Source organism: Oncorhynchus clarkii, chromosome 9 (genome assembly GCF_045791955.1).
Source record: "Oncorhynchus clarkii lewisi isolate Uvic-CL-2024 chromosome 9, UVic_Ocla_1.0, whole genome shotgun sequence".
In the NCBI taxonomy this organism is placed as follows: Eukaryota; Metazoa; Chordata; class Actinopteri; order Salmoniformes; family Salmonidae; genus Oncorhynchus; species Oncorhynchus clarkii.
Genome location: NC_092155.1, coordinates 25,041,178 through 25,065,049, shown reverse-complemented (window position 1 = coordinate 25,065,049; position 23,872 = coordinate 25,041,178). Strand labels below are relative to the sequence as shown.

The 23,872-nt window shown below is 43.1% G+C and overlaps 1 protein-coding gene across 1 annotated transcript; it reads right to left on the bottom strand.

Annotated features, from left to right (window-relative positions):
- Window positions 1-4,051: 4,051 nt before the first annotated feature.
- LOC139416114 (solute carrier family 1 member 1) lies at window positions 4,052-17,682 on the bottom strand. The gene is made up of 12 exons (XM_071164411.1): window positions 17,506-17,682; window positions 12,723-12,863; window positions 12,320-12,412; window positions 11,994-12,108; window positions 11,796-11,838; window positions 11,458-11,568; window positions 10,413-10,597; window positions 9,893-10,000; window positions 9,201-9,323; window positions 6,940-7,134; window positions 6,481-6,615; window positions 4,052-6,106 (listed from the first exon to the last, which is right to left on the bottom strand). The coding sequence occupies exons 1-12, from the start codon at window positions 17,603-17,605 to the stop codon at window positions 5,866-5,868; spliced, it is 1,590 nt and encodes a 529-aa protein (XP_071020512.1). The 5' UTR covers window positions 17,606-17,682; the 3' UTR covers window positions 4,052-5,865.
- Between the last annotated feature and the right edge of the window lie 6,190 nt (window positions 17,683-23,872).

The window sequence follows — 23,872 nt, the reverse complement described above, 5'->3', positions numbered from 1 at the left end:
ATGTATTGTCATAAACAGTAACATTTTAATGATACCATTCTCCTACAGCAGGAACTCACTTGGTGAAGTCCACAGGACTGAACATGAACAGCAACCATGTCTCTGTCACTAACAAATACAGTCATGGGTGGAACTCTGCTTCCAATTCTGAAGTCTTTATAAACGCTTACATAAGTGCATGTGGCAATAAAGACTTATTGTAATGTCCTTAACCCAACACTGAGTGACCCTTGATCAAGAGATGCGGATGTCTTGGTGTAATGGTTAAATAAATGAGGCGCTATTGCATAACCATTGGTGCAAACTACATACACTTCCTAGTGTTAAAAATACTATATGAGGTGTTATTGCATAACACTGAAAGTGTTCATTCCCTAACACTTACAAAGTGTAACAGCGTCTGCACTAAGCACCATGTTAATTTAACACTCAAAAGTGTGGACCTGTATAGACACTGGCCCAGTGTCAAATTGAACACTGTCAGTGTTGATTTAACACGGGATAATTTGCTGTGTAGGGTCGGCTTTTATGATAATTGAATGATTTTGAGTGCCCAAATTATGGCACATGTAAGATTGTTGCTGGCCCTGCCATCAACTGATTTCTGCCTACGCAACTGCAGCTAAGGTCACTTTTTGTGAATGTTGAAGCATTTTGTAGAATAAAACAAAAAAGCACATACAAAGCTTCATAATTCATAAAGGTCATGTTAACTGACTGATATTATCTCATAGAACAAAACGTATAAGATCTCCTAAGCCTGTGTTAACCTCACACCTTATTTTCTGCATTCATCCCAAAACCTTACTCTTACATTGGGATCTAGCTCTATTCCATCACCGTACCTTTGTAGTGGGGTATTATTATTTGATATATGTATGTTATATTTACATCACATGCGACTCTGAATAAGACGAAGCAATTAGCCCATTAAATGAATTGTCTGACTCCATAAGATAAATAGCAAGATGTGAGAACACTATAGCTGAGTTACGGTAATAGGCAATCAAGAAATGTCTCAGAAATGGAATTCTAAATACAAGTGTATTTAATTTATTTGTTAAATTAATGGATTCACATACAAGGCATAAAGATTAAGTTATAAAGCATTAACAAGCATTACAAGGCATTATTCCAAGCATATAGATCCGAAGGTTAACTTACAAGGCATGAACAAAGAAATGCCTACTAGGCACACAACCTTCCTCCATGGACGGGATACAGGATAAGAGAGAGAACAAAGGCATTTCATTCCATTTATAACATTTGAAGGTGTAACCTAGCCTATAATCTTTGAGAATTTACAATCAACAAAATAAAAGCTAGATTAGGCTCCCATTCATTTTGCTATAACGTCTGAGCATAAGAACCTGGGTTGGGGAGTAACTGATTACAAAAAACGTTTACTGTTGTCAGTTACGTTACAGCAAGAATATTGTAATCAGATTACAGATACTTTTGAAAAACTACATGATTACTTTTAAATTCAGAAAGGATGTTTGCCAAACAGCCATTATGACATCTTTCTACTTTCTCAATAACATTCAATTCAGCATTGAAAAAAGGTGCAAGTTTAAGTTTGTTCCACCTGAGCGAGTCTGAACACAAGCCAAAGACCACTTTGATGACACCCCAAATGTGTTTGATGGATGTTTGTCTTCTAATGCCTCTTAAGGAGAATGTAATCTAAAAGTACTTGAAAGTAATCCGATTATGTTACTGAGTTTGGGTAATCCAAAAGTTACGTTACTAATTACAATTTTGGACAGGTAACTAACTATTAACTTTCACGGATTACATTTAGAAAGTAACATTCTCAACCCTGAACACATCATTAGCCATGTCAAAATGCGTAGAATAGTTTAAAAACTGCTAAATGTACTCTCAGTTCCATGACAAAATGTATAGAATTGCAGGATATTGGTTTTAAAGGTAGACTCAGCGATATGACGTAGATGCTGAAAGTTAACAGCATAGTGGGTCAATTTCTGCAACAACTAATAGTGTTCAAGCGCAAGGCTCAACTTCTCTGCTGTTTTGGTCCCCTGGCTGCCACGCTATGAACAGCGTGAAGCGAACCCGTGCACATGCGCATACTGTGTGTGAGTGACTGTTTGAGAGCGAAGTCTTGCATCTCACTCATCTCAATATCTGTGGTGCTGCTCGTGGCGACGTCATTCGCCGTCGACCTTGAAAACTGCTAAATGTTCTGTCTCCTGCCAAGATGATATTTTTTAATTATTCTTTGGTCTGTGTATGTTCGGATACGAAGCAAGAAAGTTTGGTAAACCCTGTGTTAAGGCATTCTCATAGACGGTGCTTGACTTGGACTGAAATAGGTGCCGGTACTGTTTATATTTGGGTGCAGGAGTTTCACAATACTTTTGAGATAATATTCTATAAGAGGAACAGGAGCTCAAGCTGTTGAAAATGTGAGGTGATCTCCTGCCCAAGCCAAGCACTGCTCACAGATAATTTAAAAAAACGGTGTACAGTAACCCTTCTCAGTAGAAAAAGGAAAAATATGCACATTCAATAATCAGATGCCGGACACAAAAAAAAACAAGTAAATGAAAGAAGTAATGTCCACAACTCTGGAATAATACATTCTCAACCATTTTTGAAACCCCTCCAAAAGAGAAACGCCCAAGTTATATTTGTCTTTATTAGCTTGCAGTTAGATACATCTAGTACATGTGGATTCATATACTGAGGTGATTTGTGAATGGTACACAATATAGCCATTTATTGATTTGTTGTTAATATCATCATGTGCTTTTGAAATGTACAGAAGAACCTGATTCACAAGCTTTTTTTTAGTCACATCTGATTAATCAAATGTTACAAATTGCCCTCAATTTGCTTTCCAGTACCCAATATCTTGCCAGCTTCAGAAATGTTATATATTAAAGTTGTCTACTATCTCAAATTAGGCCCTTATGCCACTGTGGTAGAACAAAAACAAGTCACAGAGGGTGGATTGCAATGAGCTGTAACATTGAGTGGCAGTTTCAATAATCCCATGCCTCAAGGGATGAAAAATGGAAATAAATTGGAGATTATTATAAAAAAAAAAAAAATGTAAACATCTTGATTGCAACTGACGTGAAGGCTCAGAATGGGTCATATCGCTAAAGTAAGGCTACATAAAATAATAATTCATCACCACTCAAAGTGATTACGTACATAATGCCTTTTTATGAGCTGTTTGGAGCTCATAATTCTGAGGTTTTCTAAAATCTCATTTAACTAAAGTTCCATGGTTAAAGTTGGAATTGCACCAACTGCATTCCTGGATTCTACTGCCGGGTCTTCTGAAACATTGCTTCAGAGGCCCCACCATTTTCTATTGTTTCTCTGACAAACTATCATGAAGCTTTTATAGCTATCAGAAAGCCTTTGTCGCTAAGACCATCCTTAAGTCATCCATATAGCCCCCCTTAACGAGGGTTAAGCGTTAACTCTTTAGCAATTCATTATGAAAATATTTCCAAATATTTAACAGTATTCAATTAAGTCTTACCTCCAAAACCTCGTTATTGTGCCATCAACTCTATTGTCTTACTAAAGGCCATTTGTCACTTTAAAAATACATACTGTATAGCAAGTCTATGTTCATTACAAGTTTCACTGTATTTCTTTGCCATATTGCTTCATGCAATGAAAAAATGTACATGGAATGATACAAAGTGAATGAATGAATGAATATGATGTTTGGCACATATTGTACAGTTGGACACAGGAAGCTTAATAACATTAACAATACACACACAATTGTCAAGAATTTTGACAAAAATGAAAAGACATTTGTAAAGAGTAGTTATCTTCTGGAGGGCAAACAAAGCGGAACACTGTAGTTTATGAAAGTCTGTTTGAATCTTTGCAATACACAGTATATTGAACGTCTGGAATATAGTTGTATTTCTTCTTCCATGCTCTTTTTTGCAATACATTTACACAGCTCAGCCCGGCGATATATTATTTACGTTTTCTCAGACACAAATACAAACAGACAAACGACCACCAGAACACATACCTGCACACCCACGGTGGAGGTATGAATTTCAAAAGCTCTTGACTCCTCTTGTAGTCCCCATATCCTAGTTCCCTTTATGTAAAAACAATAACAAAAGTATTGATTTGTTCAAAAGTGACTGTGTTCATTATGTCAACATAACGATGGAAGCGCTTTTAGTAAAGGAGAGCATGGGACTGTCTGAAAGGGCACATTATTCCCTACATAGTGCACTACTTTTGACCAGGGCTTATTTAGGGAATAGGGTGCCATATTCAGACACTTTCCAGCTCATTTGAAGGATTTCCGCTCGTGGTTAAAAAGCAGGATGATAGCTCTTAGAGAAAACACATGGTGGCTAATGTTGCAAACGTTCGAGCTTGAAAGTGTCTCATGTCATGTTTTTTTCCTCCCTTTTACAAGCGCTGGTTTTATGAATAGCTTCGAACCCCCCTCACATTTCTACCAAGTCTGGTCGTATACTGTATGTGCTATAGCCAGGGATGAAAGCAAGACGGTACGGTCCAGTATGGCCTCCCAGCAAAATAAATAGTGGGGTTATGCCGTACTGGTAAAACATGAGCCTGTCACAATATTTCAAGAAAAACATTTCAAGAACCATTTCACCATTATTTATCAATAGGCTACCGCATGTCAGAGGCATGAAAAATGAGCAAATGGACTTGAACGGGTGGGATAGCCTACGCTCCAAAAATGCGATGTGGCTCGACAAGAACACTGACATTTTCCCAAGGCAGAGATGAATGGCCGACACCAAGACGCTAACGAACAGCAGTGGGCGCATAAATTCTGGCCTAATGACATTTGTCAAAATGTCATTACACTTTGTGGTGTTTTGTGTCTCTTTCCATTCACCACTGTTTGGAGGCTGGAAATATATTTTGAGTGGATGATTGTGCACGAGTAGACTAATAGGCTAAAGGAGCCCTTTTGAAGTGATTGTTGGACAATCAGATTAAAACATAATGATTAGTTGTGTTTATGCCACAATAAAAGGTAATACATTTACATTTTTTAATGACACATTTTTTTCTGGTGATATCCAATTGGTAGTTACAGTCCCGTATAGACTTGGGAGAGGCGAAGGTCGAGAGCCGCGCGTCTTCCGAAACATGACCCCGCACTGCTTCTTGACACACTGTTCGCGTAACCCTGAAGCCAGCCGCACCAATGTGTCGGAGGAAACACCGTCCAACTGGCGACCGTGTCAGCGTGCATGCGCCCGGCCCGCCACAGGAGTCGCTAGAGTGTGACGGGCTAACCGTCCCCTAGCCTGGACGACACTGGGCCAATTGTGCGTCGCCTCACGGGTCTCCCGGTCGCAGCCGGCTGGGACACAGCCCGGGATTGAACCCAGATCTGTAGTGACATCTCAAGCACCGCAGTGCCTTAGACCGCTGCGCCACACGGGAGGCCTTAATTATAAATCTTTACAACTAAGCCCACAGAGATCATTATGAATGAATAGGGATTCTATATGCAATTCTATGATGAAGTGCGTACACACATAGGCGGTCCCGTACTGGGAAGAAATTAAATTGACTTTCACCCCTGGCTATAGCCAACTCTTGTATCCTTGTCAAGCCGTACTACACTGTATACATGGCAATGAACGAACATAGACAGGAGTTGGCTTAATCACAAACAGACTAGCCTGGTACCAGGTCTGTTTGTGTTGTCTCGCCAACACCAATAGTCGTTGTCACGCCAATGACCATAGGAGTTGGCAAGACAGCACAAACAGATCTAGAAACATGCTTACAAACAGGATGGGACCACCAGGCTAACATCTAGCAGCAATGGCACTTCTTGGCTCCCCGCCCTCCTTCCTAAAACTGTGAAGTCTCGGTGAAGGAGATGGCATCGGTCTTGTCGATGGTGAAGCCGCCGTTGACATAAGACTTTTTCTCACACTCTTCATCGTCCAGCGTGGTCTCCAGGACGAAGGGGTTGGTCACGTCCACGTCCGAGGTGATGTCCATCCTCTCCAGCTCCCGCCTGGACAGCTTCTGGACAATGCCAGCTCCGTAGGCATCCCCCAGCACGTTGATCATGGTGCGGAAGCGGTCTCTAAAACAGCCGGAGGGGGTATGGTGAGTGACTATTGTCTGTTGATTATGAGTTAGTTAAAGATACTGTTGACTTTGCAATATCACATCATCATACGTTGCTGGGCAACTCCCTGCTTACAGACATCAACAACAACAAAATGTATTCTGCCAAGACTGGCCCTCTTGGGCATTGCTCAAGGGATGGCACAAATCGGGAAGAGAGAGTAGTGGCAGTCTTGACAAATTGAAAGTCTGTTTTCTCTTAAGAAGTCGCACCACTGCGTATGGTGATGTTATATTGCTGAGTCTACCTTTAACATCTCGCACTGTTGTATTCATCACTAAAATAATAATTTATCTTGACAATATTATGCTCAACAAGGTATTACTCACAGTAGCCAATCCACAGCAACAATTAAAGTGACATCATTTGCAGGTAGTCCAACGGCAGTCAGCACAATCACCATGGTGACAAGTCCAGCGTTAGGTACACCGGCAGCTCCGATGCTGGCTACTGTTGCTGTTATACTGAAATTGGAGTAAGTTAACATCTTTACAAATCCTTTACCCTGACATATTATTAGGTCAGATGCTTGATACCAACATAATGACACGACAGATGGTATAAATGGATGTGACAGCCGATTTCACCTGAGTTTTTTCAGTTTTGTCAAGCTCAAATATGGTTTTTTTCTTACATCACTGAGTGGCATACTCATTCAGAGCAGCTAAAGTCCAATGCCACCAAAGGCTATGGGTTCTGATCACAAGTATACGAAGACACTTTAACTTGCTCAAATTATGTACAAAGAATATCAAATCTAATTTCGACGTAGGCTGTTGGTGATTTACCTGATGGTGACAATCTGACCCACATCCAGAGAGTAGTCATTGAGCTGGGCAATGAAGATGGCAGCAACCGCCTCGTAGAGAGCCGTGCCATCCATGTTGATAGTGGCGCCCACAGGCAACACGAAGCGGGTGATCCTCTTGTCGATCCGGAGGTTCTCTTCGGCACAGCGGAAGGTGACCGGCAGGGTGGCAGAGCTAGAGGTCGTATTTAAGTTGAATGCAGGATGGATGCACGGATAGATGGATGGGTGGATTGTATAGATAGATGGATGGATACATAGATAAGTCAGCCATTACATCTATGCTTTGCTATAGACAACAGATTGTACAGTCGTGGCCAAAAGTTTTGAGAATGACACAAATATACATTTTCACAAAGTTTGCTGCTTCAGTGTCTTTAGATATTACTATGGAATACTGAAGTATAATTACAAGCATTTCATAAGTGTCAAAGACTTTTATTGACAATTACATGAAGTTGATGCAAAGAGTCAATATTTTCAGTGTTGACGCTTTTTCAAGACCTCTGCAATCCGCCCTGGCATGCTGTCAATTAACTTCTGGGCCACATCCTGACTGATGGCAGCCCATTCTTGCATAATCAATGCTTGGAGTTTGTCAGAATGTGTGGGTTTTTGTTTGTCCACCCGCCTCTTGAGGATTGACCACGAGTTCTCAATGAGATTAAGGTCTGGGGAGTTTCCTGGCCATGGACCCAAAATATCGATGTTTTTTTCCCCGAGCCACTTAGTTATCACTTTTGCTTTATGGCAAGGTACTCCATCATGCTGGAAAAAGCATTGATCGTCACCAAACTGTTCCTGGATGGTTGGGAGAAGTTGCTCACGGAGAATGTGTTGGTACCATTCTTTATTCATGGCTGTGTTCTTAGGCAAAATTTTGAGTGAGCCCACTCCCTTGGCTGAGAAGCAACCCCACACATGAATGGTCTCAGGATGCTTTACTGTTGGCATGACACAGGACTGATGGTAGCGCTCACCTTGTCTTCTCCGGACAAGCTTTTTTACGGATGCCCCAAACAATCGGAAAGGGGATTCATCAGAGAAAATTACTTTACCCTAGTCCTCAGCAGTCCAATCGCTGTGCCTTTTGCAGAATATCAGTCTGTCCCTGATGTTTTTCCTGGAGAGAAGTGGCTTCTTTGCTGTCCTTCTTGACACCAGGCCATCCTCCAACAGTCTTCGCCTCACTGTGTGTGCAGATGCACTCACACCTGCCTGCTGCCATTCTTGAGCAAGCTCTGTACTGGTGGTGCTCCGATCCCGCAGCTGAATCAACTTTAGGAGACGGTCCTGGCGCTTGCTGGACTTTCTTTGGTGCCCTGAAGCTTTCGTCACAACAATTGAACCGCTCTCCTTGAAGTTCTTGATGATCCGATAAATGGTTGATTTAGGTGCAATCTTACTGGCAGCAATATCCTTGCCTGTTAAGCCCTTTTTGTGCAAAGCAATGATGACGGCATGCGTTGCCTTGCAGGTAACCATGATTGACAGAGGAAGAACAATGATTCCAAGCACCACCTTTCTTTTGAAGCTTCCAGTCTGTTATTCGAACTCAATCAGCATGACAGAGTGATCTCCAGCCTTGTCCTCGTCAACACTCACACCTGTGTTAACGAGAGAATCACTGACATGATCAGCTGGTCCTTTTGTGGCAGGGCTGAAATGCAGTGGAAATGTATTTTTGGGATTCAGTTCATTTGCATGGAAAAGAGGGACTTTGCAATTCATTGCAGTTCATCTGATCACTCTTTTTTTTTTACCCCTTTTTTCTCCCCAATTTCGTGGTATCCAATTGTTGTAGTAGCTACTATCTTGTCTCATTGCTACAACTCCCGTACGGGCTCGGGAGAGACAAAGGCTGAATGTCATGCGTCCTCCGATACACAACCCAACCAGCCGTACCCCAACCAGATCCCTACCGACCAATCCCTCCCTAACCCGGACGACGCTAGGCCAATTGTGCGTCGCCCCACGGACGTCCCGGTCGCGGCCGGTTACGACAGAGCCTGGGCGCGAACCCAGGGACTCTGATGGCACAGCTGGCGCTGCAGTACAGCGCCCTTAACCACTGCGCCACCCGGGAGGCCCTCATCTGATCACTCTTCATAACATTCTGGAGTATATGCAAATTGCCATCATACAAACTGAGGCAGCAGACTTTCTGAAAATTAAATATTTGTGTCATTCTCAAAACTTTTGGCCACGACTGTATGATGCTGAATAGTGACTGAGGCTTACCTGGAAGAGATCATGAGAGCAGTGACCAGTGCCTGGGCCATCCCTAAGGTAAAGGTATACGGGTTCTTCCTCACAATGGCAAAGTAGATCAGCGGCAGACAAATGGTGGAGTGGATAGCTAGGCTAAGGAGAGAAATAAAACATTACATTGCCATGAAAAAGAAAGTGTCTGATTAAAAAATTGTGATGATCAAACAAGTTTTGACTCGTTGTAAGAAATAGCTGACTAACCCCTGGCGTTAACTGGGGACTAAAACTCTCCTCCTCCAGCTTATAATAACACAATGACCAGGGTGGCGTCCCAAATGGCATCCTTTTCCTTTTATAGTCTACTACTTTATGACCAGGGCCCATAGGTCTCTGGTCAAAAGTAGTGCACTATATAGCCATTTGGGACACACATGACTGCGTTCCCCCTCACTAAACTCAGTTTCCTTTTGCTGGTCACCCAGAAGCATCATTCTGTCCGGTAAATTTACGGGTTGGACAGGCGTTCGCCAAAGGCCTCATTACTGCAACTGCAGGTTGAGCAGTTTTAAATGTCCTTGGTTCTTATCTGTGCCGGGACAGAGCTGGGCTTTTACAGTATCTTTGCAGGAAACCTGGACCCTAATGCCAGCTATAAATCTAGCATTGTTGTGGCGAAGTATCAGAAAGAGAAAGAGGGACTAAGATGGCTGGCTCAGACTCACCCACTCAGCACTGTCACCATGTACAGGCCCATCTTTCTGAAGATCTCCCAGTCTTCTACCTCGATGATCTTGGCAGCTATGAGGAAGAGTATCCCCACTGGCATGTAGCTGTAATTGCAACAATACACTCTTAGAAAAAAGTTTCTGAAAGGGTTCTTTGACTGTCCCCATAGGAAAACCCGTTTTAGTTCCAGGTAGAACCATTTTGGGTTCCAGGTAGAACCCTCTGTGGAAAGGGTTCTATACGGAACCCAACATGGTTCTACCTGGAACCAAAAAGGGTTCTCCTATGGGGACAGCCGAATAACCCTTTTAGGTTCTAGATGACCACTTTTTTTCTGAGTGTAGTGTTGTTAATGCCATTGTTATGATCATCATCATCACTATCATCATCACCACCACAGAAATGTTAGCATTACATCTACAATAGCATAGAAAACAGCTACCGGATGAATTCACCTAAACAGCTGTTGTGTACTGTAAGTGAGCGATGTATGTCGTCTAACAGGCTGTATCGTACCACATGATAATCTGGACTAGCCTCATGGTGGCCTCGTTTAAAGCATCAAAGAATTCCAGCAGAATGCGTCCCCTTTCGCCCATCTTGCCGATGACAAGGCCGAACGCCACACAGAACACGATGAGGCCCAGCACGTTGATCCCATCAGAATATGACCCGACTATCTTATAGTCCTTGGTGATGTTCTGCAGAGGGGAAAAATAAGGAAGAAAGTAGTTTAAGTTCAAAATAGATTTTGGTCAAAAGATCCACTTGTGGGGCCTCCCAAGTGGTGCAGCAGTCTAAGGCACTGCATCTCAGTGCTAGAGGCGTCACTACAAAGCCAGCTGCGACCGAGAGACCCATGAGGCGGCGCACAATTGGCCCAGCATTGTCCGGGTTAGAGGAGGGTTTGGCCGGCCGGGATGTCCGCAGGAGTCACGCTCTATAGCGACTCCTGTGCATTCTGAAACGGTCGCCAGTTGGACAGTGATTCCTCCAACACATTGGTGCGGCTGGCTTCCGGGTTTAGCGAGCAGTGTGTCAAGAAGCAGTTGCGGCTTGGCAGGGTCATGTTTGGGAGGACGCATGGCTCTCAAACTTTGACTCTCCCGAGTTCGTACGGGAGTTACAGCGATGGGACAAGAATGTAACTACCAATTGGCTATCACAAAATTGAGGAGAAAAATGGGTTAAAAATTGTGTTACAGTGGGCTGACATACATGTCTTGAGCTTTTTCCTCAGATCACAACATAGTGACCCATCTACACAGTGGCATCATAATGTAAGTTGATTTATGGTCATATCCATCACATTAGATGTGGGTGGTCAGGTGTAGATTCACAAAGGCTAAGTTGAAGACCCACATTTTCAACCCACAAAGACAAAAGATTGTGATTGGACAGATAGTCATCTGATTAACTTTAACCACATCTGATTAACTAATCAGGTTTAAAAAGTAAACCACATCTGATTAAAAGTAAACCAGGCTTAGCAGCTTTGATCCTATCAAATCGCAGCTTTTGACACGCAGGTGGATAAACACATGGAAACAGTGACACCTACCTCTGCGGGGAAAACGGTTGCCATGACAGCGGTAGAGAGAGGAGGGAACATTGTAATTGTAGTGTTCCCCTTCACTTTAGGTGGTTCCAGCTCTTTGCGCTTTGTCTTGTACTGGAATGATTGAATAGGTTGAATTGAAATAGTTACATTTGACATGGTTACATTTTAATGTAGGATCATGTTTTCTCTTCAAAGTGCAGTGATTGTATAGCCTGGCCCCAAATCTGTTTGTGCTGTCTTGTCAACTCTTATGAGAATTGGCAAGACAGCGCAAACACACCTGGTACCAGGCTAGTAACTGAAAGCTTTAATGTACAAATCAGACAAATGACGGTTACCTGTTGGAAACAAGCCTGCAGTAGGTTTTCAGGAAACATGTTTCTGTGGATGGAACAAGACATGTTGAGATGGCAACAATGTGAGACAAATGTGGAAATGTTATACACACTGCACCTCCGACTGATGGAGAACGGACCTTTTGTAGAAATTCTACAAAAGTATTCGTCTATATGATGGTATGAAGCGGTAGCTGTCACCTGACAAGATCCAGTAGAGTGTCGACAGTTGTGACGTTTGGTGTGGTCCCTGTCCTGTCGATATGTTCGGCCTCCTGAGAGACACCAGGTTTGATGGTCATCACCAATACAATACCTGGAACACATGTTATAACCATCAGTCAATATTCAGCTTTCAATGTTGATGTGTAAATAACAACATGTTACATAGTCAGTCTGTCACTCACTTAATCTGAAGCATGAGGCACTGAAACCTTCCACATTTTGTTCAGTGTCGTCATGCTTCATAACAGACGGGGGAGCAGCTGAAAGAGAATGAGACCAAGCCAGTCATCCTGTTAACTCACCCAGAATAACTGCGATGATGGTGGTGGAGAAGTAATACACCACAGCCCTCAAACCTATCTTTCCAGAAACTTCCGAATCCAGGGCGGCGACTCCTGTGACCACAAACAAGACAGAAAGACAATTGACCTGTTGTTCACCCAAAGGAGACATGTCTGTCAACAAGTCTCAATGACAATCACTATTTAATTTGTCCTTAATATCTAAGATATCTGGCGCAACAATGACCTGTCGCAGGTGTCTAGACGCAGAACTCAAGAAGATCCGCTTGCCATGGCCCGAGGCAAAGAAAGCTGCCCAAGTTCTTCTAAGAGGATTAATACTTAAGATATCTTAACCTTCTCTGATGGCCCTCTTCTTTAAACATAGTGCTGAGTGACTGAGATGCAATTCATCCCAAGTTACCTGTTATCATGCTGGAGATGATGAGGGGCAGGATGACCAGCTTGAGCATCCGCATCAGGATCTCTCCCGGGAAGCCAAAATACTGCTTATGAAGGTGGGAGAGGGAGGCATATTCCCTGACCACCACCCCAAGACCTATCCCTGAGGGAGAGAGGGAAGGAAGGAGAGAGGAGGAGGGAGAGTGAGAGAGAGAAAGAGATAAATAAGACAGCCAATTCAAGAGGTTGGTTCACACAGGTTAGTTCAATGCGTGGCTAGTTCGATACATCACACTGTATTATTGCAGACTGTGTCCCACGCTAGCCGCACACTGAGTATGAGGCATTTTCACAGTGGAATTGTAAAGTGGGAGAACAGAGAGAGGGCGAGATAATGATGACAAAAAGGAACAATATTGATGTTTGACCTGCCTGCCACGTCAAATTAAAACGGAAACATCATTATCATTTCAGAGCTGCCCTGTAAGCTACCACAATATTATGCCCATGTCATTTTCTTGTTTTTAGTTTTACGGGCCAAGGTTGCTCTGTCTTTCATGACGCTGGCTCAAGGTTGTGACATTGAGGAAAACACTTCCTTTAGCCATAAGCTGCTAGAGTAGCATTGCTATTGCTGACCTGCGCAGCAACAACGACCTTGGAGAGCATTAGTTTATTGGCCAAGCGGGCTGCCTGTCTTGGCGTTTTTATAAGGCTCAATGCGCATCGCTGTGGGGGGTTTTCGCCCATAAATGCCACATACAGTGAGTTTCTCAAATCCCCCCCCCCCCCGAGTGTGTTATCAACCATTACAGGCCACCATAAAATATCCTTGTGCAAGGTGATGACACAGCGAATCGTAACTGAACAAGTTACATCATTCCTATTGAAAAATAAAATCTCTCATAATGAATACACTGTATAGTAGTGGTTTAGTGTTAATGGTGGGGATAAGGTTAGAAACTGTTGTGGGGGCTACTGGATGGGTCATGTTGACATGCTGAGAACCAAATACACCCAAATAGACATTGCACATGCCTAGACGAATACTACCGAAACAAACAAGTGATTCATAAGTTATGTTGTAATTAGCATTTTGCCATGCAATTTATATGTAAATATCAGGCAATTTCTGTAAAATAATGTGCTTCCAAAAATGACGAATCGCACTCTCCATGCCGTTTTCTGATCAGTTTTCATGGTTTAATTAAAAAGATGAGTCGGCACATCTCTTGAGATCTGGGTCGGTATTCAGAAAGCATCTTAGAGTATGTGTGCTAGGATCAGTTTTGTCTTTTAGATGCTAATAAATATGATTATATGGAGAAGGGGGACCTGATCCTAGATCAGCACTCCTACTCTGAGAATACAGGCCATGTGGAGATGGAAATCTTGCAGCATTTGCATTTTAGTCATTTAGCAGACACTCTTATCCAGAGCGACTTACAGTAAGTAGTGAGTGCATGCATTTTCGTACTGCCACAACAGGACAGTTATTGGCAAAGCTAAATGACTTACTTATGAATGAAACATACATGATGACGGCCAACAATACCTCCCATGTAATTACTTAAGTACAGAACTGGCATGAAAGGGGCTGCCTTGCCATTAAAGAGTAGTGGTCAGCAACAGAGGCCACATGGTGGAGTAGTGAATTTTTGTCATCCAATGGCAGAACTCATTTTCTGTTTAAGGTGTTCCATGGCATCCAACCAAATTACAGACTGACAAGAGTGCTCATCTCAGCATGTAATTCAAACGAGGTCCTGACTTCTCTGTTGTCACTCAAGATTCCATGTCACTTAATTAGGGGTGTTAATTAAAGGCGTATTCTGCCATTTCGCCAATGAAATTCACGAAAAATTAAGGCTCAATCAGAACACTCAAACTTAGGCCAGAATTCAAATGGGACACTACTATGGCCACCTAAAAGTCCACGGCTTCCTTATTTATATATATATTTTTTTATTTACCCCTTTTTTCTCCCCAATTTCGTTGTATCCAATTGGTAGTAGTTACAGTCTTGTCTCATCGCCATAACTCCCGTACGGACTCGGGAGAGGTAAAGGTCGAGAGCCATGCGTCCTCCGAAACACAACCTATCCACACAGCACATCCAACCCGGAAGCCAGCCGCACTAATGTGTCAGAGGAAACACTGTTCAACTGGCGGCCTGGTCAGTGTGCACTGCGCCCGGCCCGCCACAGGAGTCGCTAGTACGCAATGAGACAAGGATTTCTCTGCCGGCCAAACCCTCCCTAACCCGGACGACACTGGGCCAATTGTGTATCGCCCCATGGGCCTCCCGGTCGCGGCCGGCTGCGACAGAGCCTGGGCTTTAACACAGAATCTCTGGTGGCACCACTGCGCCACCCGGGAGGCCTCACTATTTATATTTTCTAAAGATTTTATTGCATTTTTTTAAAACTATACAAAACATATTATACAAACAACAACGTACAGATGCACACAAACATCCACAACATCACCCCTGCCCAGACCCACCTGCTCCCACCCTCATCTCCAGCGCCCGCGTCACTCCGCCATATGGCCTCAAACTGCACCATTTTCTTTCTCTCAGTCGCCCACGCACTTTCAACATTCAGATAATAAAGCATTTGACCGTTCCATTGTTTTAACGATGGAGGATTTGGTTGATTTCCAGTTAAGGATATGTTTTTCCCCCCAAGATGATTGATGAGAAAAGTATCGTCCAACCCATCAGGTATCTCACTGCACCCTCATATGCCATGTCCCCGGGTTCCAATTGGCTCTTTTAACCCCCACTCCTCTCCACTGCAGCTCTTAAAATGTAAGAAAGATCAATAAAAATAGGAATGGATTATCAATTTTGCCATGTGCATTTGGACCAACACAGGTTTATGTTGACATTCTAAAACTCTGCTTAAGCAGATGGTGTAATCCTTGTGGAGGACACTTCAAAGTCAGCATTTATCATTTAATTGGTCGAAAGCCTTTAAAACGCATTAGACACAATACTGCCACTGAGCCAAAGTCCATTTAGTTCATAAAATTATAAATGTCCAACCATTAAGAAGCCAAGCAAGCACCAAAAATTGTTGAAGGGTAGGACATTTCGGTGACAGGGGCCATACAAATTGGTTTGTAATTCTTTCTAAAAACAAGGGGTCGCAGGCAGCTTCAGAGGGGGGTGTGAATAAATCTAAATAAATAATAGCCTTCTCTGCATAATAAAGTGATACGTTCCATAATTAACAATGCATTTTTTGATTAATTGTCCACCACCACCATTAGCCTTTCGCTGTGAGCTCATCGTTGCATTTTAGCACTTTGAATGACAACAAAGGAGCATATTATAGTTTATACCACGGCTAGACTGTGTCGTAGGTTATTTCCACAGGACTCCACAGCCCCCGGTTGATTATCCCTTATGTATTTTATATCTATTAAATAAATGTCATAAGCCAGAAATGCTGTGGTGGGCTGGGCCATATATGGCCCCTGAATCACACTATTTGCGAATCACATTGACAGGACCTTGCATGCAGAACAGCTGTACCGACTGACTGGACTGAAGGAGCCAGTGGAGTGTGCCGCTTCAGTCTAGTCACGTTCGACTGGGGTTGCGAGACAGGCTCTGGGAGGCAGCAAAGCTCAGCACAGGGAACCCTGTCTCTGTCGGAGACTGGGCAATGAATGGCGTAGCAGCAGCAGAAACTGCGAACGCATAATGATCAGTCACACACGTGCACAATTATGAACAGTCACACACTGTAATGATAAGTCACACACACAAACACACACAGATACACTCATTATGAACAGCCACAGTCACACACTGTTTGCATCCATCTTCGAACATCCTCACAGCATAAGCACACACACAGATGCATGCACAGCCTGGTCTCATACACTAGATGTAACATAGTAAACGTAAGTCCAGAACACCCAAATTAGTATGTTACGTTTGGTTTGCTTACATAAGACAGATGGTTACTTAAGGCAAAAACGAAAGTAGGGTGATTGGTCGTAAAACGCAAACGTCTAGCAACCCAAAGGTTGTGAGTTCAAATCTCATCATGGACAACATTTTAGCTCATTTGCACCTTTTCAACTACTTACTACTTTGCAACTACTTAGCATGTTAGCTAACCTTTCCCCTAATTATTTTATCCAACTCTTGCCCTAACCTTAACCCAACTCCTAACTGTAACCCCTAGCCTAGCTAATGTTAGCCACCTAGACAGAATTCGTAACATATCATACATTTTGAAAAATGTGTAACATATTGTACGTTTTGGAAATTTGTAACATATTGTACGTTTAGTAAATTCGTAACATATAACACAAATTGGAATTCGGGAATATATCATACGAAATTGGTGATGGACATCCACAAATGAATACATACAAAACGCAACAGATACTAAAGGTAGTGTCTCGGATTTACGTACAGAATCATACGAAAGGCTCTGAGACCAGGTTGGTATGCAGCATGCACAAGCCGACATTATGGACACAACACACACATGCGTGCACATTGCTATTCTAATCAACCAGCCCCCAGCCCTACGCATCCTTATATGACCAAGAGAGGCTGCTGGATGACTCCAAGCCTGGACTGCAGCAGGGGAATACATCAGGAGAGAAAGCAATGACAAAAAAAAGGACAGAGGGAAGGGGAAATGGGTAGGATGCACCACCACTGACAGAGCAAGGAGAGAGTGGAGACAGACGGGCAGCCTCGCGGAAGGGTGACATCAACCAAGGCTTCTTCACGTTAAGCAGAGCGCAGACATTATGGGGGCTTCGCTTTCACTTACCTAACAGCACCGACACAATGGTTGCAATAAGCAGCCAGTTCCTCTTCAGCAAGCCTTTGAAGTCCCAGCCCCTGCGTTCTTTCTTCCCCATCATGTCCATTGGTTTGGCTGTTGGTTGTTTCCTTTAGCCCCCGCAATAGAGAGCACAAATGGGAGTCGGGACACTCGGGAGACACAAAAGGCGGCCAGCTGACAGATGCAGCAGACAGTAGAGGCGGCTAGTAGCTGTCTGCGCTGCTGCTATAGCTACCAGAGGATGCAGCTAGCCTGCCTGGCTGTCAGTTGTTTCTGATGGAGAGGGACTGGAGAGAACCGCCTCCTGTGTGTGTCTCTGTGTTTGTGTGAGGCAGAAAGTGTGTGTGTGTGTGACGGAGAGAATGAGAGGGGGAGATACATCACCAGGTTTTTATCCATAGGGTCACCTCCAACCCCCCACCATTACACGCACGCACACACCCACCCACCTACACACCCCGCGAGCTGCTCAGTCTGGGGTCTTTCTACTTCATTACATCTAGGAGATTAAAAATATATTCTCCAGAGACAGTCACTGAATGCAATAGCCTACTTTGCATGGGTAGTATCCTAACAGAGTTGGTATAATATGGAGAAATGGCACAATATTGCTTGGCTGGCTGCTGACTGCTGGATCATATGCGTACAGACAGTTAACCATTTCTGGGAGGGATTGGAAAGATTTGGCAGTGATGTGCAAGTGATGTTACAGACGGCCTATGAAAAACCCTTTTCAAAGGGTGTCCTTCGTTTCAAAACTGTAAAACATGCATGGATCATTAAAAGCATAAAGAAACATGTATGGATAATTATGGGTATTTTCTGACATGTACTATCAAATGATTAACTCAATGTTCATAGGAGTGGTATGATTCATGGGAATGCCTTTCCATTCATTTTTTTTTTTGTGCATCAATTGTTCAAATGTCAAATGTTTGGATGAATGTAATTAACTGTTTTGTTTTGGACTCCAAACTGTTAGCCCTCCAAGACAGGATTGTGTGGAGGCACCAAATCTTATCTGAGATTGTATTGTATCGCCTATTTGGCCTGGCAACAACAGCCCAGCACAGAGTCCATTCCTTAACTATACTGCCACCTACTGTGCCTTAGACACCTGCACCTAATCTTTACACTATCTAAACACACAAAATGCATTGTATAAGAATACATAACACAAGATCCTTTAATAAAAATGCCAATTGATAGAAATACCATTCTAATTAAACATTGAGAAGATCTCATTTCTAAACATACATTCTGCTGTCCTTTTTTCTTCATAACATTGTTCAGTATGCAGCGCATTCAGACCCCTTGACTTTTTCCACATTTTGTTACATTACAGTCTTATTCCTTATCAATCTACACACAATACCCCATAACGACAAAGCGAAAACAGGTTGTACATTTTTGCACATTTATTAAAAATAAACCTTATTTAGATAAGTATTCAGACATTTTGCTATGAGACTCAAAATTGAGCTCATGTGCATCCTGTTTCCATTGATCAACCTTGAGATGTTTCAACAACTTGGAGTCCACCTGTGGTACATTCCATTGATTGGACACGATTTTTAAAAAGGCACACACCTGTCTATATAAGGTCCCACAGTTGACAGTCCATGTCAGAGCAAAAACCAAGCCATGAGGCCGAAGGAATTGTCTGTGGAGCTCCAAGACAGGATTGTGTGGAGGCACCAAAATATGTCCGCAGCATTGAAGGTCCCCAAGAACAAAATGGCCTCCATCATTATTACATGGAAGAAGTTTGGAACCACAAAGACTCTTCCTAGAGCTGTCCGCCCGGCCAAACTGAGCAATCAGGGGAGAAGGGCCTTGGTCAGGGAGGTGATCAAGAACCCGGTGGTCACACTGACAGAGCTCCAGAGTTACTCTGTGGAGATGGGAGAACCTTCCAGAAGGACAACCATCTCTGCAGCACTCCACCAATCAGGCCTTTATGGTAGAGTGGCGAGGCGGAAGCCACTCTTCAGTATAAAAGCACATGACCGCTTGCTTGGAGTTTGCCAAAACCCACCTACAGACTCTCAGACCATAAGAAACAAGATTGAACTATTTGGCCTGAATGCCAAGCGTCACGTCTAGAGGAAACCTTGCACCATCCCTACGGTGAAGCATGGTGGTGGCAGCATTATGCTGTGGTGACGTTTTTCAGCGGCAGGGACTGGGAGGCTAGTCAGGATAGAGGGATAGATGAATGGAGCAAAGTATAGAGAGATCCTTGATGAAAACTGACTGGGGCAAAGGTTCACCTTCCAACAGGACAACGACCCTAAGCACACAGCCAAGACAACACAGGAGTGGCAAGTCTCTGAATGTCCTTGGGTGGCCCAGCCAGAGCCTGGACTTGAACTTGATCTAACATGACTTGAGAGACCTGAAAATAGCTGTGCAGCAACGCTCCCCCATCCAACCTGACAGAGCATGAGAGGATCTGCAAAGAATAATGGGAAAAACTCCCCAATTACAGGTGTGCCAAGCTTGTAGCGTCATACCCAAGAAGACTCTAGGCTGTAATCACTGCCAAAGGTGCTTCAACAAAGTACTGAGTAAAGGGTCTGAATACTTATGTAAATGTAATATTTCCGTTTTTTTATTATGAATACATTTGCAATTCTAAAAACCTGTTTCTGCTTTGTCATTATGGGGTATTGTGTGTAGATTGATAAGGGGGGGAAAAAACTATATAATCCATTTTAGAATAAGGCTGTAATGTAACAAAATGTGGAAAAAGTCAAGGGGTCTGAATACTTGTTCGTTTCAGAATGTTTATTATCATCGTAAAACAATCAACTGAATAATTGTAAAGAATCGGTACTTGGAATCATAGAATCGATATATCGTCGAGGATAGGCAGTGATAAGCTGTTAAATCTGTACACAAAACAGATTTTAAAAAACACGGCATATGCATATATTAATAATATCCCGCCACTAACGAAGTGTTCCAACAGGGCTACGTAGCCTGTGGCTCAGTTGGTAGAGCCAACTGGCTTGCAACGCTGGAGTTGTGGGTTCTATTCCCACGGGGGAGAATGTATGCACTCACTCTGGATAAAAGCGTCTGCTAAAATGCTTAAACCTGGGTGTCAGACAGTGTGGCTATTGTGGAGTCTATTGTGTTCGCTCCCTGTGGTGCTATGGGAGGATCCGATGCCTTCAGAAGAGTGACTTTCTGAGGAGGCGTTCGGCGACTGGGGGTGAATTCAGATTTTTGTGGTAGGAGAATCAGAATTAGCTAAGACGTCTCATCTGCAGAATATGCTTACATGATTGAACTTTTGAACTCTTGTTATTAGAATGTTTCCTCTGGTGTTGGCAGCTGCACTTCCTCATATGGCCTCAGTCACCTAGGGCCCAGAGAGGGGAGGAGTCAGGCTTGTCTATCACCTGTCCCTGTTGCTGTGCAGAATATCAGAAAGAGAAAAGGGCAAAGGAGGTCAGAAGGGAACATTGTTTCCATATGTGAATGTGTCTTTACCTGTTGCAAACCATGTGAAGGGATGGCGTGAGTAATGGGGAACCAATCGCCAATCACAATGTCTGTACGTCAGTCACCCCCTCCTTGCACATTGGGGGAGATTATTCTCTCCCCCAGTTCCCTTTTTAGCAAGGTGGAGACTAAGTAATAACAAATGTCCTTTTAAGTTCTTAGAACTGAACAAAACTATCTTTATATTTGGGGCCACGGTCTGGCACAGGATGTGTGGGGTTGGTGTCTGGAACTATTGTACGTCATCGCTGATGTCGCACCTATATAGTATATAACCCGAGGCTCACTCCACTCAATGGGCTCGCACTCTTTTCACTTTGTGGGTGGTGTGACCAGCTCTCTTATCAATACATTTTTAATAAAGTGAATATCCTGATTGGTGATTGTCCTTGTCTCTCCTCATTACTGGTAATTGAAAATATCCACTACACTATTAGTCAGAATATGCAGAATTAGGATCTCTAGTTCTCAGATAATATAACTAGCTCCAACTTATTTGATTTTTATTTCACCTTTATTTAAACAGGTAGGCTAGTTGAGAACAAGTTCATATTTAGAACTGCGACCTGGCCAAGATAAAGCAAAGCAGTGCGACACAAACAACAAGAGTTACACATGGAATAAACAAACATACAGTCAATTACACAATAGAGAAAAATCCTACATACAGTGTGTGCAACTGACATAAGATAAGGGAGGTAGGCAATAAATAGGCCATAGTGGCAAAATAATTACAATTTAGCAATTAAACACTGGAGTGATAGATGTGCAAAAGATGAATGTGCAAGTAGAGATACTGGGGTGCGAAGGAGAAAAAAAAAAAAGAAAAATAATAAATAACAGTATGGAGATGAGGTAGTTGTATGGGCAATTTACAGATGGGCTATGTTCAGGTACAGTGATATGTGAGCTGCTCTGACAGCTGGTGCTTAAAGTTAGTGAGGGAGATATGAGTCTCCAGCTTCAGTGATTTTTGCAATGCATTCTAGTCGTTGGCAGCAGAGAACTGGAAGGAAAGGCAGACAAAGGAGGAATTGGCTTTGGGGGTGACCACTGAAATATACCTGCTGGAGCGAGTGCTACGGGTGGGTGCTGCAATGGCGACCAGTGAGCTGAGATAAGGTGGGGCTTTAACTAGCAAAGACTTATAGATGACCTGGAGCCAGTATGTTTGGCGACGATTGTGAAGCGAGGGCCAGCAGGTCGCAGTGGTGGGTTGTATATGGGGCATTGGTGACAAAACAGATGGCACTGTGATAGACTGCATCCAATTTGCTGAGTAGAGTTTTGGAGAGTGTTGGCTATTTTGTAAATGATATAGCCGAAGTCCAGGATAGTCCATTTTATGAGGGTATGTTTGGCAGCATGAGTGAAGGATGCTTTGTTGTGAAATAGGAAGCCGATTCTAGATTTAATTTTGGATTGGAGATGCTTAATGTGAGTTCGGAAGGAGAGTTTGCAGTCTAACCAGACACCTAGGTATTTGTAGTTTTCCACATATTGTCCAGAGGAGTGATGCTGGACGGGCGGGCAAGTGCGGGCAGCGATCGGTTGAAGAGCATGCATTTAGTTTTACTGGCTTTTAAGAGCAGTTGGAGGCCCCAGAAGGAGTGTTGTATGGCATTGAAGCTCGTCTGGAGGTTAGTTAACACAGTGTCCAAAGAAGGGCCAGAAGTATACAGATTGGTGTCGTCTGCGTAGAAGTGGATCAGAGAATTACCAGCAGCAAGACTGACATCATTGGTGTATACAGAGAAAATAGTCGGCCCGAGAATTGAACCCTGTGGCACCCACAGAGACTGCCAGAGGTCCGGACAACAGGCCCTCCGAATTGAGACACTGAACTCTATCTGAGAAGTAGTTGGTGAACCAGTCGAGGCAGTCATTTGAGAAACCAAGCCTGTTGAGTCTGCAGATAAGAATGTGGTGATTGACAGAGTCAATCTCTTTGCACGCAAATACTGTTTTGAAGACAATGTCACCCCAGGTTTGTATTCAATAGGGCATGCAAAAAAATTAAATATCAATTATTTCTTATGTCCAGGTAGTCAATCAACATTTCAATGTTTTCTTCCATTTGGAACCTAATGAATCCATGCCTAATGAACTACATCACCTTGAGGGCTCTGACTACAGTGGTCACATCTCCGAGTCTTCCCTCGTCGCCAACTGAGCCATCCTCTGCAGTTCCTTCTTAGAGAGCATTGGCGTGGGGATAGCTTCTGTACTATCTCCCATGATGTTGATGGTCATGTCGCAACGATCCAGCAAGAGGCAAACATACAGTAGAAAGCAGGACATTTGTAAAATGTCGTTAATGGAAATATTAGCAAGAGATATTTTAGGGGAAAAACACCATAACAAAAAGGCTTGTGATAGAACTGTGGAGAGCTTCAAATTCACACCATATTTTCTTGAAGCTTTGGAAAACCGCATGGATATTGGTAAACAGAGTGGATGACGACGCAAGCCCTTGAAAACAGATTAGCGGGAAAAGCTGGTAAAGAAACTGTTAAAGTGCACCATTTGATTCAAGGGCACAATCTCAGTGTAACCCGACTCCTTAAATGTATGGTGAATGCACGCTGCTAATCGTATGCTCCATTTCTCCACAAAACTAAACGCTGGATAATATAGGGACGTACAGTCGTATGAAAACGTTTGGGCACCCCTCTGAGGCTGCATAATAATTTACTCTGTCGTCACAGAAAATGATCACAGTGGCATGCCATTCATTTTCTAAGAAAAGCTGAGTACTGGGGTATTTGTCCAGACAAAGATTTTTAATGTAGCAATATTAAGTTGTATGAAATTAAATCAGATGTGAAAAATAGGCTAT